Source organism: Phyllostomus hastatus, unplaced genomic scaffold (genome assembly GCF_019186645.2).
Source record: "Phyllostomus hastatus isolate PE091 unplaced genomic scaffold, TTU_PhHast_1.1 phas_contig_80, whole genome shotgun sequence".
Taxonomy (NCBI): Eukaryota; Metazoa; Chordata; class Mammalia; order Chiroptera; family Phyllostomidae; genus Phyllostomus; species Phyllostomus hastatus.
The window spans coordinates 28,222,968-28,242,510 of record NW_025333960.1 but is presented as its reverse complement, the minus strand read 5'-3'; the positions used below and the strand labels follow the sequence as shown (position 1 = coordinate 28,242,510).

Here is a 19,543-nt window from a genome sequence, read left to right as displayed (position 1 = left end):
CCAGAATAAATCTCTCTAAATGGGAGTGCTCTGTGTTTCATAAATGAAACAACCACGGTAATAATAATGTAATAAAAGATATTTAAAAGTTTTGAAATACAGCTTATCAAGCTGATGGTTTTATGCTGAAAATTACCTGTAATAAAAAGGGTCTTAAGTACACAAAGCTGATGAGACAATAAATTCACACTTACAGGAATACTAAAACTCCTCAAAAGGTTCAAAGGCTGACCACAGACAGTCTCGAGCCTTTTCATTCCTGGTTTCTGTGTAATCTCTACCAGCTTTATGACATCTCAGTTACTTGATGGATGTCCCCTGACCAACAGCTGCCACTCTCTGCTGAAATACTGCACTCACTCTATGTCCTCTTGCTGTCAGAAACAATGTCATTCTATTTGTGAAGGGTGTCAGCTGAATGTCCAACTTGTTGATCACAAGATTTAGCAATCAAATAATTACAGAAGTGAAAAAAATTAAATGCCATTTAAATGAGAGAAGACATATTCAGATTATATTTAAAACCAGATGGAAAAGTGCATTGCTTGGGGAATTTAATATAAATGATTCTATTGCTAATGATGATATAAGACATCTTCCCTTCAATTCTTAGATGTATTGAGCTTTTATAAAGGAGCAGGCACTGTGGCAGGGGGAGCGACAAGAGATACAAAAAATGAATAAGACGCCATCGTTCTCGCCTTTTGCTTGCACTCAAAAACATATTTAATGAGAGCAGTGTGCTATAAAATATTTAAGACATTTGCTCTTTGACCATCAAGGTGTGTACATAACTGCATGAATTCCTCTAGCCTTGTGTGGGAACAAAAAGCAATTTATAGACATTAACCTATCAATCCAATAAAAAAACAGAATGAGGAAACACAGTGTCTTAAATTACAATTAAGTCCACCTTTGCCCACTATGCACAAACTCACAAAACAAAAACAAACCTAAATTAAGTGTAACAAGTTTTTATGAAGCTTATACATTAGAGTTAAACTATTTCCTTTGGCAATTTGAAAAAGCATTTTAAAAATATTCATTTTATGTGAAGGTAAAGGGGTATATTTTGGAAAATGTTGGTTAAAAAAAAGGAGATGAAATAACAAGGGGCCTAGAAGCTTGAATCATAAACTCAAAGATGGCCGACCTTTCCAGGGCATTTTGTGGTAATGACTAAAGTAATAAAAATTTCATCCTCTGGTTTTAGAGCTGAGAAGATGCTATTATAAAAAAATTAGTAGTTGGATAAAAAGAAACCACGACAGAAATAATAATAACAATAATAATAACAACAACCCATAGTTGTTTTGAATTTTAAAGTCACAGTGGAACCAAGGTCACAGTGAAACCAAGGTAGGGATAAAAGATGCTAACCAACATTGAGCCTATTTCAATGATTTTTTCCTGAATTTATATTTTCTACTCAGAAATTTAAATATTACTTCTTAATACAACAATTTTAAAAGTACTGAAATTCAACACTTTGTGCTTGTAGATGATCAAAACTAAATGCCCACCATATTAAAAAAATGATTGTTTTAAGTGTTTGGAGAATATATATACTTGTTTGTTTTGTTTAAAAAACAAGCATTATATTTGACCCCAAATAACTTTTCTAGGGGGCAAATAAGCAAAAACTGAGATGTCTGTCACAGCAGCAAAGCGGCAGGCTACTAGATAAAATTTGAGGAACATTTGAGTTCAGCTGCGGGAAGGGGCACCTCGATCACATTTCCTAGATCCACCATCATTGTAGGCTGAGCAGTTTTAGGTTCCATGAATATTCCAATTCACTTTCTAGAAAACAGGATTTACTTGACTCTGGACGCTGAGGACTCCCTCCACACAGATGAGGATGCGGAAGGATGGGGAAAAACCAGTGTTGACTCAACCAAGATGTTTAGGATAGTTTAGACTGGATCCACACAAGAGACTAGGCATCTGTTGAGTCCATAAGGCAGGTTGTACAGTGAATCCTGCCTTATATTATTACACATATTAATATATTTCATATATTCCTGGTCTTTCATGGGAGGTCCTACAAGTAAAGAAGCTAGCTATTTATGGGGGTTTTTTTGTGATTATGTAACTACATTTCTGCAACTATGTGTACACTGACCCCTCACATAAACATGCTACTTGAATCCTTCTCATAATCCCTTGAAAAATTTGCAATACTTTTTGGTCCACACCAACTGGGGTAGGACAATGAAAGAGGGCGAGGCTGTGCTGAGAAGGAACAGACACACACCATCAAAGCAGGTGGTACCTGCTTGAGAAAACCAGCACAACTGGACTTTTAGCATTGCTAGGTGAGTTTTCCTGCTTCTAAACAATATGCCGGACAAAACAAGGACAATTCTGAGTCAAACTCAGCCTATGGACACCAATCTTGACACCTACTACACACCGTTCCCAATGCTCCTCACACCACCGAATAAATGAGTGTGACCACTGCCCAAGAGAGGTAGTAAAACCCCCTCTTCAAATGTGCTGGACTGCGAGGGAGCAGGCCTGCTGCAGAGCTGTGGGAATGACTGTGGGGTGCAACCGTTATGGGTGAGGCTGTAAAGTCAGAGAAATACTTCACTAGCAGGGTAATGCAGAGTAAATTACTTGGGTAAATGTCCCTGTGAAACAAAGACAGACAGTGTTGCTAAGATGTTTTAAATAGGAAGTCCACAGAGCTGTTTTTTATATAGGCTGTTAGGGGATGGTCAGGGGCCCTCTGGCTGTCTCTTGTGAGTCCTTTGAAGCTGTGTCCAGCACCTCTCTTCACACCAGGGAGCACTGTATCCCATTGTCCTCAACTTTGAGCTCGAATTCCATGAGAGCAAAAGCTCCTACTTTATATTATATTACAGATGTAGTAGAAGTTAAATGCTATTTAATTTGTAATGATCTAAATTTAGGTATGCCACAGCGTGGAAAATGTAAATGTAGGCAATAGGTTAAAGAAATAGGATTAGGAAGGCCACTTTAGCTGGTCCTGGAAGGTTTGCTCCAAACAAGATACCATGAAAGGGGAGATTTTTTTATTGTTGTTGTGGAAACAAATTAGGGCAAAGGAAGCTTTTTCTCTTGCACACCAAAGGTATGAATTAGTCCTGGTGGCCCACTGATTAATCTGCATGTGGTTTTTATTTTGACATTGATATTACTATTTTAGTTTAGATTCATTTCAGGTGGATAATATCAATGAGGCACCTCTAACCACTCAAGTCTTAGCTATACATTGACATGTTAATGGAATAGCTTATTTAGCAACTTTAAATCCTATAATTTTAAAATCTAGAAGGAAACAATATCAAAACCTACATAAACAAGCAGATGGCAAGTGTAAATGCAGTTACTATGCAGAAATGTACCTTCAAGCTGCCCACATGTATATTGTCCACATGTCCAAACTACAGAGGACATTGGACTTTCCAAGTTTAATACTTTCAGGTACCATTCAATATGAAAGGAATTTATAGGCAAAAATATGACCATAAACTTTTTAAAGGAAACAAACATAACAAAGCTAAACCAGTCAAGGAAAAGTAGAGAGCACAGCATACATCAACTATAATTTTAGGTCTAAGCAACAAGAAACAAACCAAGAGATGCTGACTCAGCATGCTTTTATCTAGAGATATATTGCAATATTCTCCTATAAAAAGAAATGAAAACTTCTGGTCAAGATGGAAGCATAGGTAAATAAGCTTCACCTCCTTACACAACTACGGAAATAATTACAACCAAACCTCAAAACATATAATACACAGAACCATCAGAAAATCAAGCTCTAAGGGAGTCTGACAACCAAGGATTTAAAGTCACATTTATCCAGACAGGTAAGAGGGGCAAAGGGGCAGAGAGGTGGCATAATGGGTTGTCCCACACTCACATGTGGTGGATAAAAATCAGGAGGGATACCTTGGGAGCAAGCAATCCCAGCCACAGGCCAGACCACCCAGCCCAGGGTTCCAGCACCAGAATATAAATCCCCATAATTTCTGGCTATAAAAGCCAGTGGGGGGTTGGGGCAGCAGAAAAAACTGTCAGATTTTCAGCAGACTCTGCTGAATGGGCCCACATAGTCTTAGAAGGCACACAAACTCACCCACTCTGGGATTAAGCACTAGGGCAACAGCTGGAAGGACACCAGTCCCATATGGGGAATAAATGAAGTGACTGGAAAGAGGGTAAGTGCTGAGCAAACCTGCAAAAGCCAAGCAGTGGCATTTCCCCCTTCTGAATCCCCCCCCCCTCACAGAGCCACGAAGTAGTGAAGTGGGTTGCCCTGCCCTTGGGATTACCTAAGGCTCTGCCCCCCACAATTAACAATAGGCCATGCTACTAACACAGGAAGTCAAAGGAGCTCTACCCAATACACAAAACAAACACAAGAGGTTGCCAAATTGAGGAGGCAAAGAAATATGGCCCAAATGAAAGAACAGAAAAAAATCCCAGAAAAAGAACTAAATGAAACAGAGATAACTAATCTATCAGGTGCAGAGTTCAAAACACTGGTGATCAGGATGCTCAAAGAACTCATTGAGTATGGCAACAACATAAAGGAAGAAATGAAGGTTATACTACGTGAAATAAAGAAAAACCTACAGGGAACCAACAGTGAAGGGGAGGAAGCTGGGATTCAAATCAACGATTTGGAACGTAAGGAAGAAATAAGCATTCAACCAGAACAGCGAGAAGAAACAAGAATTCAAAAAAATGAGGATAGTATAAGAGCCTCTGGGACATTTCCAAATGTATAGCATCCAAATCATAGGGATGCCAGAAGGAGGAGAGGAAGATCCAGAAATTAAAAACTTATTTGAAAAAAATAATGAAAGAAAACTTCCCTAATTTGGTGGAAAAAAATAGACATACAAGTCCAGGAAGCACAGAGAGTCCCAAACAAGATGGACCCAAACAGGACCACACCAAAAGACATCATAATTAAAATGCCAAAGGTTAAAGATAAACAGAAAGTCTTAAAAGCATCAAGAGAAAAGCAGAGAGCTACCTACAAAAGAGTTCCCATAAGACTATCAGCTGATTTCTCAAAAGAAAACTGTAGGCTAGCAGTGACTGGCAAGTTTATAAAGTGATGAAAAGCAAGGACCTACAACCTAATTACTCTATCCAGCAAAGCTATCATTTAGAATGGAAGGGCAGATACAGTGCTTCCCAGACAAGGTAAAGCTAACTGAGTTCATCATCACCAAGCCATTATTACATGAAATGTTAAAGGGACTCAGTTAAGAAAAAGATCAAAACTAAACATTAAAATGGCAACAAATTCACAACTATCAACAACTGAATCTTAAAAAATAAACTAAGCATACAACCAGAACAGGAACACAATCATAGATATGGAGATCACATGGAGGGTTATCAGCAGGGATGGGGAAGGGGGAGAATGGCGGAAAATATGCAGGGAATAAGAAACATAATTGATAGGTACAAAATAGACTGGGGGATAGTAAGAAAAGTATAGGAAATGGAGAAGCCAAAGAACTTATATGCACAAGCCATGAACATGAACTAAGTGGAGGGATTTATGGAGAGAAGGGGGTACCCAGTGGAGGGGGGCAAAGGGGAAAAATTGGGAGAACTGTAATAGCATGATCAATAAAATATATTTTTAAAAAGAAACAAAAAAAACTTTAGATAAACATTTAAATTAGAAATAGAAAGCTTGTCCAGTGACTCTACAATCACACTGTGCTCATTACCACCCTAATGAAAAATAAAACCTAAAATAAGAGGCCCTTGTATTAACTTTGAATTTGCATAAACAAGTAATGCCGGCTATATTTTAGTTGAAAAACAGCACCAACAAGGCAACTTAGGAATGCCCTGAGTGTATTAAGTCCTTCACTGGAAAAAAAAACTGAAAATATCACAGGCTGTGAAAGCTAAAATAATTACAAATAGATACATATGAAACAGCTGGCGGTGTCAGGCACTGACAACTTGCATGGTTGCTAGTACGCTAAATGTCAATGCCCACATTCAGAAACTGCTGTCGTGCAACATAACCTTTTGGAATTTTGCAGTACTGGTCAAACATATAGAAGCCAAATACCAAGAATATATCTGCTTTGTGACATGAGAGAAGAATGGACGTGCATCTTTATGAGTAAATCTACCACCCTAAATAAACAATGCAGGAAGTCAAACCAACGGGAACAACATAAAGAGGCTGCGTTCTCCACCCTTTACCTCCTGTAATGGACCTCATCCTCCTTTAATCTTTCATTTGCTTCTCTTTTAAAACTTCCAAAATTTAATCTTTCTTAACCATCCTTCTTTAAAATTCAAAATCTAATTCATTTCACACATTTCAGGATCATTACAACTAAAACAACAAGGCAGAAAGAAGACAGGGAACAAGGTAATAATTGGCAATCTGGTACTCTCCAGAAGCTTCTGAATATGCTTATTCAGAAAAAAAGAACTACTGAAATAACATTATTCAGCCAAGTACACCCAACACATGATGTTAACTAACGTTTTGATGATTAGAAAGTACAAGGGTCCCAAGTATTTAGGAACAATGAAAATAATCTATGTCAAGAGCCAATGGGTATTATAGCCTTCGTAATTACCTGCCTACGAGTACACTGCAGTCAACAGCACTGCTAAGTAAAAGAACCACTCTCTACAGTGGCATGCTTCAGGTGGAGGTGGGGGTGGAGGCTCAGAACTGGGACATATATCTGGCTTCCTTTGTATGGAGGTTTGTTTTAAATTATTGTTTATGAGTATAAAGTTACTGGATTTGGGTTTTTTCCCCACCTACTTCTAAGTAGGTAGCCAATGTAGAGTTGAACTACAAAAGCCCTACTGATTCAGCATACACTTCTAACAAGAAGAGCTAATATATTTGAGTACCCATTAATATGTGCTGATACCAAACATAAAGCAGTTGTGTTTGGAAATATTCTTTTTCCACTTTAATTGAATTTATTGGAGTTACATTGGCTCACAAAATCATATAGGTTCCAAGTGTATAACTCAATAAAACATCATGTGTACACTACAGGGTGCACCCATCACAATGGAACGCTACGTGGCCACAAAAAAGAAATCCAGTCTCCTGCAACAGTGTAGATAAGCCTGAAGATTACCATATCAAACGGAACAAGCCAGTCAGAGAAAGACGAACACCACATGATCCCACCCACCTGTGAAATCCAATGCATAAAAGAATCCAATGAACAAAATAGAAACAGAGGCATGGACACCCAAGACAGACTGACAGCTGTCAGAGAAGAGGGGGCAGGGGGGACTGGATGAAAAAGGTGAAGGGGTCAACCAAGAACTATATGCACAGCCCACAGACACTGAGCACAATGTGGTGACAGCCAGAGGGAGGGGGAGGGGACCAGGTGGAGGAAATGGGGATAGAAAGAGTTTTTGCTACATTTTCTTCTTAATGACTATGCTGTTTTGCTTTCTTTACACTACACACATATTCAAGAATGTAAACTTTCATCAATAATGTCAAAAATTCATCTATTTTATTATATGCAAAAAGCTGAGAGGTAGCATATGAAACCATGATTCCGGGTTGAAAGGTCATCTCCACGATTTACTCACTGGATGATCTTGGGAAAGTTATCTAACTTTTCTGGACCTTAGTTTCCTCATTTGAAAAATGGGGATACTATGCATGCTTTAAAGGATTTATATTAGTATTAAGTGGCATAGTACATGTAAAATGCAGAACATAATGTCTAGGATTCAGAAAAGTAAGTGTCAGTAATGTAATTATTATTAGGGTCATTCAGCTGGCCCTACATTCATGAAGTTATGATTTGTGCATGTAAATACATACACAAAACATATATTTGCAATTGCAGAACACATACACGTGGATATGTCTACATATATAATAGATACACTTACAAAGACTTCTACAGGGCCATTCGACTACCCAGAAGAAAAGGAAACTGCAGATCTGCTGAGCTGCGACAATTTAAAATGCCTCATGTTCAGTCAATTTCTGAACTGCTGTCTTAAGAAATTCAGCAATTATAGGGAATCTGAGCAAAATTCTGCAAGAATGGCTGTTCTTCAAAATGTATTTCCAATATGAACTTGATTATTAATCAAACATTAGCATAGCTGCTATACAATGTTACCATATTCTTCTTGTAACTCATTTACTTTGTTATATAATAGGACATTTTAAGAAATTAATAAATAGCTCTTTCTGGACATTAAGGAGTTTTCAGAACAGATTTCTTAAAACAAGGCTTCATGGGAAGCAAGCACCACTTCTCATGAACACGTGCTCTATAATAAAACAAAACAAAACAAAAACCACTAACTCAGAGTTATGTGATGTTTTAGTAATTGTAACAAATGTTTAAGTGATATGAAACCAAAATGAAGGAAGTAAAAAATAATGAGACATGACAATACAGAGATGTGAAGTTTTATCATTACATTCACACACAGGAAGATTTCATGGTGTGCACATCTTCTAAAATCACTGCTCTTTGGAAGTATGAGTTTCGTTCACGATTGCATCTAGGTTTCTTAAATGCTATGACTACCGGCATCCAGCTTTGTGTCTTCCGCTCTATCCTGGTTAGTATTTTATTACCTGCATCCTGTCTGCTGCCTGAATAAGTATTTCCTAGGCTTCTCTACCCTCACCCACCCTTTTTTTCAAGGGACCTCAACATCTAATTCAATTTTGTTCTCTGGCATCTAAAACATTTCACAAGAGCAGTGATATAAATGGTAAAGGTTACTTGATCTATGTATGATGAAACACTGCTCCTACCATAAATATAATCCTAATGAATGAAAATACTGCAATCCCATAATTAATACAGGATAAAAAGTAATATAACTCATTACAAAATCTTAAGTTTGTTTCCTAAGTTTGTTTGAAGTAGAGAAGTGGGGGAAGTCTAAATATAGGAGACTGGATGTGAATAGTAAGAAGTTTTACAGTGAAAAATGTCCGTTGGTGCAAGAGAAGTATCTTATGATCTTACTTATATGAGGAACCTAATGAACAAAATAAACTGACAAGCAAACTGACAAGCAAAACAGAACCGAGACATGGAAACATAGAAGACTGACAGCTGCCAGAAGGGCAGGGGAGGTGGGGACTGATGGGAAGAAGGAGAAGGGACTAGACAAAGAACATGTACAAACGCCCCATGGACATGGACAACAGTGTGGGGACTGACGGTGGGAGTGGAGAGTGGACTGGGTGGAGGACAGCAAAGGGGGTAAAATGGGACAACTGTAATAGCATAAACAAGAAAACATTAAAAAATAAAAGGTGAGAAAATAACAGAGAAAGAAATCTTGAACTTTAAAACATGGTTTCTCTCTCCTTGTTATGATCACTGTGTCACTAGAGAGGCACTATACTGGGTGCGGGTCAGCAGGAGGTGAGGTGCAGGAGACTGTCACATAAGGACAAAACAGAAATGTAAGGGAAAAGCAGTTACACTTGGGAGAACCATGAATTCATGGTTAAATATGTGAACCTTCCATTTATTGACATCACCAGTATGACCATCACACCATGTCCCCATCCACCTACAGCATGCCTTCCTTTCCTGCCCAACACAACCGAGCACGTGCCAGTGTGACAGCGTAGCTCACGTTTACTGAGGGATTATTATGGGCTGGACACTCACTCTACCACATGCTGTCAGTACATCACCTCACTCAATTCTCAGATCATCCTCATGTTTTCTAGAAAAAAGAATTTCAGATTCAGAGACTAAAAGTAGCTTGTCCAGAGTCTCACAGTGAGTGGCAAAAATTGAAACCAGGGTATGTCAGAGCCCAGAGTTCAACCTTATAACTATCACCTCTTACCACTATCTCTGGACAAGGGCACACAGGTCAAGACTGCTTATGTGAAATCAGGATGATACTGCAAAGATAACCTCCATTCAATACCAAACAATAGTCACTGAAGATGGATATTATTCTAGATGTAAGTAAGCCACAACTACTATTTTTCTTATTTGCAACTTAATGTATCTTGGTAATAAGAAGGAAATTATCTTTTTTTTTACATCAGCTATCAGACAAACATGAGACCATAAATAGAGACACTGTTTTCAAAACATGCAACTCTTGTATGAACTCACTATGTTTACTATAAAACACATACAAAAATCTTAATACAAGTTTTTATATGTTTCCAAACACACTGCCCCTCTTCTATGTTTACAACAATGTTGTCAAACAAGCCTCTCCTGGTTTTTACCATACATTAAAATTACTGTACTGAATATTATGGAAGTGGTTGAATTTGGGGCATTTCTTTTGCCTTCAGATCGTTATGTTCTTATTTATTTTACTTTATCTGCACAATACTCATTACCTTAAGTAGGCAGAGCCAAAGGACAGAGAACAAATGCCAGCTGTCTTACCTGCTTAAGAGCCTTTTTGGTGTGTTGCTGAAAGGAAGACACTAACTTGCTTTGCACTGCTGTGTTAGTAAGGCTTGAATCTCGAGTGGAAGATGCTTCATCAGTTACCTGCTTCGCACAAACTAGAAACAGAGAGAGATAATGACATAACTAATTTGAATTCCTCTTTTTATATCCACTGTAATTAACTCGAAGCTTTTCTCCAGTTGGAAATGGATACCTAAAATAAAGCCAAATAGCACAGCAAAATAGGAGTATCTAAATTTGAAAGAAGGGATCATTTAATAACTGTGTGGCCACAGTCACATTTAACCGAAGTCTCCATTTCCTTACCCACTAATTGATGATAATTCCTATGTCATAGGCCTATTGTATGGACATAAAAAAAGAGCACAATATCTGCCAAAAGAGGTGGGAGTCAGCAGAGACTTTGCAAACCTGAATATGGAGACTGGGCAATGCCTACTATTGTGAAGAAATGATCTAAATAAATGAAATTGTTTTAAATCTATCAACCTTCGAGCTATGATGGTTCTTCTCTTCCCTCTTCTACAGAGTCCATGGCCTACGAGGGCACATTCATCCTCTCCTAGGGGCCTAGTCAGACAGTATGGAGAAGGAAGAATGAACTCCAAGATGATGGGTGTCAATTTAAGACAATTACTTAAAAAAAAATCGAGCCCTCTGCAGATTACAATACAATTGGCCATGTGTACCAGAGTCAAGCTTCCTGTTGCCTACTCTACAGAAGACATCTTCTTAGAAAAGACTGCTCTGTAGAAGAGCCGATGCCTTCTGGACATGGATAACCAAGGGCCCATGTTCACCTCTTGCTCTATGAACCAGTGGTGGAACGTGCACACTGCTTCCAGTCCAACTCAAACATTCTACCCGAGACACCGGGTTTTACACCAGAGTGGCTTCAGGAGGAGCCTATACACAGACCCTTCTCTGTGCACACGAGGGGAGAAGGCATTGTTTGGAAAGTTGAAGTGAGGGAGCACTGTGGTTGGTGGCAGGATGGAGGCATATGTCAAAGGCAGGAGGCGAGAGGAAGTTAGATGGAAGAAATTAACTTGAGAGCATATTGCAAAAGCTCAAAATGTGACTTCTGAAGGGCAACAGTGTTAACACTAATCCAAGAAATTTTCCCAAGAAACAGTAACTTGGGAGGATTCTGAACTGAGTATTAACAAAGATGTGAAGTAAAAATTGTTCTAGTCAAATGTGGAAGCATCTGGAAGTGCACAGGGTTGAGAACACTGAAGCTCCCGTTGATAGACTCAAGCACACACTACCCAGAGATGACAGTGTGGCTCACAAAAGACAATGCTGGGGGAAAAGGATTAATTAAGTTTTGTTTTAACACAGAAAAAAATCAGGGAGCCAACCAAAATGAACAAGTTCTGGAAGAGAAAATACTTATTAGTTATTAATGCCAGGCACTGAGCCTACATGATCTCATTTCACCCTCACAGCGTCCTTGCACTGGGGAAAGGTACGATGACCATGGTGGAGAGAGAAAGCGAGATTCAGAAAGGCCCAATAACTTGCCCACAGTCACACAGCCAATGAAACAGCAGAGCCAGAATCCAAGGCCAGGCCCATAATTTTCCACTTAAAATATCGATCTTCAAAACCAAGAACTGACACCGAAAATTTAATGCCTAAAGAAGTTTAATTTAATTGCATCGTTTGGTGGTACTGAAACAGGAAGTTAACCAGGGCAGAGGGAACAACTCATCTAGCCTCTGATATGAAAAAAACTGAGAACTGTTCGTTGTAGGGATTGGCCCAGCTATGCTATGGTTGAAGTAGCAAAAGGGTCTGCCCATGGATGTAGTGAGAGAAGTCCTTAAATTAAAGATCAGGTGGCTTTTCCTCTTTGATCCAATATGACATTTTTCCTTAACATTCTGGTTAGGAAACAGTTTGTAACATTGCTTGCATAAACCATGGCTCCTAGGCTTCTCTCCTTGAAATGATCACTAGAGTAATTTATAACACTTTGACAAAGCTTACATGTCAAGAAATACTGGAAATAATGATCAGTTTATAATATAAAGAATCATTTATTTTTATGCTGATCACATAGACAGCCTTGTCCATGTTCTGAAGTCTCCATGAAGTGTGGCAGACCAGAGGGCCCAGGTGAGGGGAAGCCGGCAGGTGGAACATGTGATCCCAATGGCCAGACCTGAATGAATGTGAGGCAAGCCTGCACCAGAGGAAAGTGCATTAGCAAATATGTGTCATCACTGTTACATTCTTACAGCAGTATTTCCATCTAGAAGAATGGAAACTCACTGGTTAATTAAAAAGGATACCCAGCCCTGGCTGGTATGGCTCAGTGGATTGAGTGCTGGCCTGCAAATCAAAGGGTTGCTGGTTCGATTCCCAATCAGGGCACATGCCTGGGTTGCAGGCCAGGTCCCCAGTACGGGATGAACGAGAAGCAACCACACATTGATGTTTTTCTCCCTCTCTTTCTCCCTCCCTTCCCCTCTCTAAAAATAAATTAATGAAATCTTTTTTTTTAAAAAAGAGGATAACCAAATATAGTACATAGATTTTAGGAACTTTATGGAAAATGGGAGAATGCTTCTGCCTACTGGATAGATAAACAAACTTACCAGTTTTCTTAGGAAACATTATTCATACGTGTTTCAAAGGTAAACTTCAAAACAGCAGGACCAAAAACCAGCAAATGCTTAATCAGTGTGTGTAATTAAAGCCTCACGTTCTTTACATTTTCTGACTGTCACAATAAGCAGTCCTTCCTGAAGAATACAATCAGCGGTCCTTCCTAAGGATAATAGGTACCTAACTTACAACTTACTCCACTTCCCCCTGACTTAGGAGAACATTGGTATCATGATATCTATTTGAGCATCGCTATATATGCTGTGTAGTTTGGTTTAAATTCACTATTAAATTTACCGTGTTAATGTGATTCCCATATATTTATACACCATATTTCCCAAACAAACATTTTGTTCAATTTAGAGTCCAGAACTTCAGAGCAAAAGACAGTAAAACTGAAACACCGTCAAGAAATATACTGAAGCTGGTTTTTTCTCAAGATGATTCATTTTCCTTGAAAGCAACTCTATTTTGCTATCTCACCTTCCATCTAAGACCCCTCTCTCCCTCTCTTCCATTATGAGAATTCCATTACTTGACAGTCATTTTTCTGCCCAATCCTTTCTGAAATGTAATCCTATTTTTCTCGGTCAAACCATTTTCCCTAATTAGTTATTTATGATAAAATAATTACAGAATCATAAAGAACACAAATACAGTAGAAAATAAAATCTATGAGCATTCCTTTGGGTTGGAAACACTGAGGGGCTCATGGACATGGACAGCAGGGAGGTGACTGCGAGGGGGAATAAAGGGACTGAAAGGTAATGGGGAAAGTACAATAAAAATAAAAGCTTAAAATACTTGAAAAAAGGAGAGAAAAACACGGTGGGACCCAATGTAATGAATCCCTAGGCCTCCAATGGCATGCCTGCATGTGTGTGTGTGTGTCTGTCCTGACAACACACTTAACACGGGCGTGTGTCACATCATTTATTCTGCTGCCAAGCACACGAGGGCAGCTAAATCCAAAATCTCAAAGTAGTTGGATTACGCAGGTTCATGCAGTTGTACATTCTGAGAAAACACACGGTTTCCACTTTTACTTACTCTTGTAGCTTTCTTAATAACAGATATGATGAATAAATAATAGATGGTTTATTTTAAATGGTTGCCTGAATATTTTATCTAAGGGGCTGAGTTTGGCCTCTGCAATTTAAGCCAAAGAAAATTAATGTGAAAGAAAGGACCGGGGGAAGTCTCCTGTATGCAATGTTCCAACAGGAGCCAGGAAACTGAAGAATCAGGACAGATGTTTAATCTAATAAATATCAAACACTGACATGCAGTTTAGAAAGTGATATTGTCTCAGCATTCGGAACAGAATGGGAGCCTTTTTTTTCCTAACTGTGCACTGGCACCACCACAAAATGAACACCTCGGGACCCCACAAGGCTGCCTGCTCTGTCACAGGTGGACAAACCGAAAATGAGGAAACAGATTTAAAGGCATAGAAATACTATTTCTCTCTACATATTGCTTGCCTGCCCAAACTAGGCAAGCCAAAAACACAGTTAAAAGTTAATTTGCTGCTTTTAAATTCACACTGTTAATGGGATTCTCAGTAGCTGCTGCTCATCTACGTCCATTCTCACTTCACTCAGACTCCCAAAGTCCTCCTCCAAAATATTCTATTTAGAAGGCTTGGGAGCAAAGTGAGATGGAGAATTGCAGTAAGCACGAGATAGGCTTGAAGACTGGAGAAAAGGGTGACTGTGTTCTATCTAGCAAGGCTGAATTTCAGACTCTTTTCTCAGTCTCCAAGTTGTCACTCTCCTCTTTTTCACTCAGCATTCAACTTGAAAATGTGACTGAAATGAAGAACTTAGGTCACAGCACATATTTTTAAAGCTGAGTGCTAGAGAGAAGGTATCCCCCCCAATCTAATGACTAATCCGCTGACAGGTGTGCAAGAGGTCTTTGACCTTTAAAGTCAGTGGGAAGTCACATGACCTGCAACTAAGTGTAGATATACTTCCTTCTGCCATCTTTACTGCCTCATTTAAGAGGTCAGTCACAGTTTAGAGGTTTTGCATAGTGAAATAAAAACAAAATTTAAAGTCAAAATTAGACATCACACTGCTTACTGGAAATGGGAAGAGGTGTGTGGGGACAGAACCACAAAAGATACCAGGACCTAGACGATACAGTTGCTGCAACAAAGGTATTCATTGTACTACGGCTCGCTAAACTGCATGCTAAGTAACAGGCTATCTCAGCTCACTGGAGTTCAAAGGTCTAACCAAGGCAGGGAGAGGAGCATCCTCTCATCGGTTTAATTCCTGTCAGTTCCCCCTCCAACTATTCCCTTGCAATTTCTGAAAGCTCACACTAGATGTTCTTGAATCAAAATGGTGATCTGTAGAAATGACCCTGACATACACAATAAGCTTAATACAGTTTATATAAATAAAGAATTTCAGTCAAACACCACGCAGTATATTAGACACTGTGTGCCACAATGTTAGAATGCAATCACATTTTAAAAGTGAACTGGGTATTAGAAGGAGCTTATTTCTTTTTTATTAATTATTCATTCAGTTGTAAAACTTTTATTGGGCACCTTCATGCCAAGCCCTGTATAAAATGCAGGGAGGAACACAGTGAAAAAGACCCAAGACCTAATGTCGAGACCATAATTTTTTCAAATAGATGTTTCCGAGGACAACAGTACAGAACTATCAATTTTACCTGAGAAAAACTAAGTCTGTGAAAGCCTAGTCATGATAACTATAATTTCTTTTGAAAGACCTATAAGCAGATAATTCAAAAGTATCCCTAGATAGCAAATAATCAAAATAGCTTTATGGATTGTAACATATACATAACCTATATTTGAAATTATGTACATCAAATATACATCAGCAAAATAAATGCCAAAAAACCCCTGATGACAAATACCAGGAAAAATCCATCTGACCCAAACTAAATCTTTCCTGGACTCCATTTCTCTCAGAGAAAAAAAAATGATTCCTTAAACCTTTTTTGATTCAGACTAAGGAAGAGTGCCCTCTCTCAAAGCATTCTTACTCCAAGGTCGTGTCTGGTTTTAAACAATTTCCTTTGTTGCATTAAAAGAAAACAATCAAAGGGTATGAGATACCAAGACAGGCCAGCAATTAAACAGAGCAATAATAGCAATAAAGTAATGAAAATAATAATTCCCCCCTCAGGCACTTTCAAGGGAGAGAGCATCTGAACATTACAAGTATTGATACTTGATAACATTTAGTATGAAACAATCTATGAATAAAATATATCTATTATAACTGAAAAGTTCATTGTGTTTTAGAGCCTGCTTCATTAACCCAAGCTAATGAATGCAAACACTCAACTTGTCACCAGAGCAATTTAGTCATACTAATGTTTATGGATATCCATCAAAATACTGCTATAAACTGAGACAAGAGAAATTCAAACCAGAAATTAAAACAGTTAATGGAAAAAGCATATCCTATAGGTACTAGCCTTTAGCCACCTAACCCCTTCTACCACAGAAGCAGTGGAGATTCCTCCCTCAGAATGATGGCCAGTAATAACACAGTAAGCTGCTTATGTGAGGAAACACATTAGAGGCTGTTTCTTTGCACTGCACAACACGTGTGATGTTCTACAGTGCATCAGGGGCCTGAAACACCTACACAGAAATACAGCAATCCACCTAGAAAATGAAAAGCAGAAAGAAAGTGGGGAGGAAAGATATCACTAAAAGGTTGGCATGGGTCAAGGGGAAGAGCTTCACTCACGGACATTGCTATCAATTGCTTTATACTTCAATACAGGAAAGGTAACCCAGTGTACAATAAAGTTAGATAAGGTGTTCAGGAAGCTAACTATTGGAAAAATGGTTATGTACTGTTATTTCAGATAGGAAAAAAAGAGAGAATGGATAATCTGGCATCAATTTTAAAAGTACTTTTTTTAAAGAACATGGGTGCTTTGTTCCTGTACCCCAATCACAAACTGCATAAATCACACACAAATTTGGCTAGTTAAGATGAGTACTTGTGGGAATACCTTTAATTTTAATTTTATTTGAGAGGGGGTTTTGTTTTTATTATGAAATCATAGTCTCTTTATAATCCTTATCTCTATATTATGAAATATTTCCCTCAGAGCATAGAAAATGAGGGGGAAAGTACAGTAAATGGGTTAATTTATCTGCACTTAAAAATAAAACTCTTTTTTCTCCCAGGAGTCTTGTATAAATCCATTTATACAGGAACAAAGTTCACAGTTCCAGTGGAAATCTGTAAGAAAAAGAGGTCCCTGATGGGTAAAAGAAGTGAAAAATAGTATGTATAGTTCGTGTTGGAAAGAGCTGGGCTAAGTCAAACGAAAAAGTTGAAATAAAGGGGGGGTGGGATCTAGATGCCCAGCTGTTCTCCATCATCAGGGGAAAAAAGAGAGAAAATCCATTTAATTAAAAGCACAAATGATTTCAGCACAAGGATAAAATTCTTGGCTATAAAGCTCATCCCAATAAATTTCATAAAAATATAAAATATATCTCTGGAAAAAATAATAAAAGTTATCAAAACCACAGAGAGACCAATATGAAGGGGCTGTGAGATTCCCATCCCTCTGGACACTCACTGCTATAGTCATGTCTAACGGACTGGCGGGTTTAAGTGAAATGCTGGCGCGAGAGAGGACACAGGCCTGCAGGAACTTCTGAAGTCCCCCACACTTCTCATGACCTGTGAAGGCTGTGGGCTGGGATGAAAGGATAGAAAATGAGAAAGAGTGGGAAGAGGAAGTTTTATATCTTGCCAATGGTCACTTCTGACTGTGAACAGTATTCTCTTTCCTCTGTATTTTCTTTCATGTGTAACTAAAATAACATAATTTTCACAGACTTAAGTTTCTCTAGGCCACCAATGTGGAACAGGTGTCTCCACAAGCTAACAAAGCTGTTTAAAGAAAATGCAGATGTCGGGTAAAAGACAAATTAGCTTAACCTAAAAAGTCAGGGGACCTGGAAGAATTCCCCTCCCTCATCTACAACACTGCTTGGAGCAGCTGTCAGGTAGAAATTGATCGTGAGCACGAGATGAAGACACATAGGCCATCCTGCGTGAAATCACACGTGGAGCGTCACAGACAAGCTGCTGAAACACCTCCAGCAAAACAAGACCCATAACACCACAAGGAACAAGACACCAAACACAGTGGCAACATCTCTGAAAGTTAGTCAAAACACTCCCTTCACAACCACACAGTCCCCTCATTTTCCTTCCCCCTACCCTGTATAAAAACGCCACTGATAAATTTGGCAGTGCTATTCCCTGGGGGCACCTAATCCTTCATTAGTACACATCTCACTTCCTCCAGGAAGCTCCTCATCTGTATGTAATTGATGTCTCAACAGAGATCCAATCCACACACTTCGGGCCATCTTAAAGCACTTTTCACTTTTGAAAAAAGACCCCTCAAAGTGTGGCCTCAGAGGCAATGAAAACAAAGAGTGAGCTGCATAATGTTTCATTAAGTTAGCACAACCTTGCCAAGAATCATACAATCAGAAACCCCTTAAAAAACTGGTCATGAAGAATAATGAAAAAGGACCATATAAAATTCTTCAACTGTTGGAATCATTATGTACCCTGGGATCTAAGGACTAAAACATAGGATATATGTTCTCTATAATTTTTCCCCCTAAATAGAGACTTAAAATACTAATTCCCCTGCTAGATTGCTGCTTCCTCCCTGAAAGCCATTAGGGTTAATAACATGCAGAACCTTTTTTGATCTCTGTGGACGAAAATTGTGCATTCTCAAATTTCCTCATTTAAAAATAATTAAATAGAATGGTTGCTCTTGATTTTAAACATGAACTATATTAGGGCCACAAAAGGAGAAGCTCATTTTCTTGTTAATAACATTTTATAAATAGAAGGTGTAGAAGATGAAGACTCTCTACTGATGGTATCATTTTGTGTAAAATATGTATGAGTTCTGCAGCCAGCAATGTGCTGTAAGTCAACTTAATATGTGTGGGCAAACTTATGATATAGCAATGTATTACATTCAGAAAACAAGTCACACACAAATATACCCATAAATCTCCAACTAAAATAGCTCATAAAATTCAAAATATTTTCTTTGGGTGACACAGATCTATACTTATATTGGCATAAATGGTCATGGGTTGTCAACAAAGATATATCAAGTGATTCACCTAAATCACTCTTCGATTTCTAGAAGTAAGCTTATAAAATTTGAAGAGTTTACTTTCTTGAGTCCATAAGTCTAATTCCTATTAACTTGAGAAACTGTTTAGGAGTCAAAGAAACATAACACATAACTATAGTTTTGTGTCTTGTAAATCCTATAATCAATAATATACCACTTTTCCCACATTGTAAAATTTTTAAACAAAACCATAAAACAAAATATCTTGGCAAAGCAATTCCCACTTAAAAAGAATTTGTTTCTCCAGCCAGTTGATTGCAAAAAGAGGACTAAGGCATTACTATTTTTAT

At 38.3% G+C, this 19,543-nt stretch overlaps 1 protein-coding gene across 1 annotated transcript in view; it reads right to left on the bottom strand.

Moving 5' to 3' along the window:
• Positions 1-19,543, bottom strand: part of ASXL3 (ASXL transcriptional regulator 3) — a 170,392-nt gene that overhangs the window by 73,672 nt on the left and 77,177 nt on the right. The window contains exon 7 of the mRNA XM_045850304.1: positions 10,416-10,537. Within this exon, the coding sequence (XP_045706260.1) occupies positions 10,416-10,537 (122 nt within the window). The remainder of the gene's footprint in view (positions 1-10,415; positions 10,538-19,543) is intronic.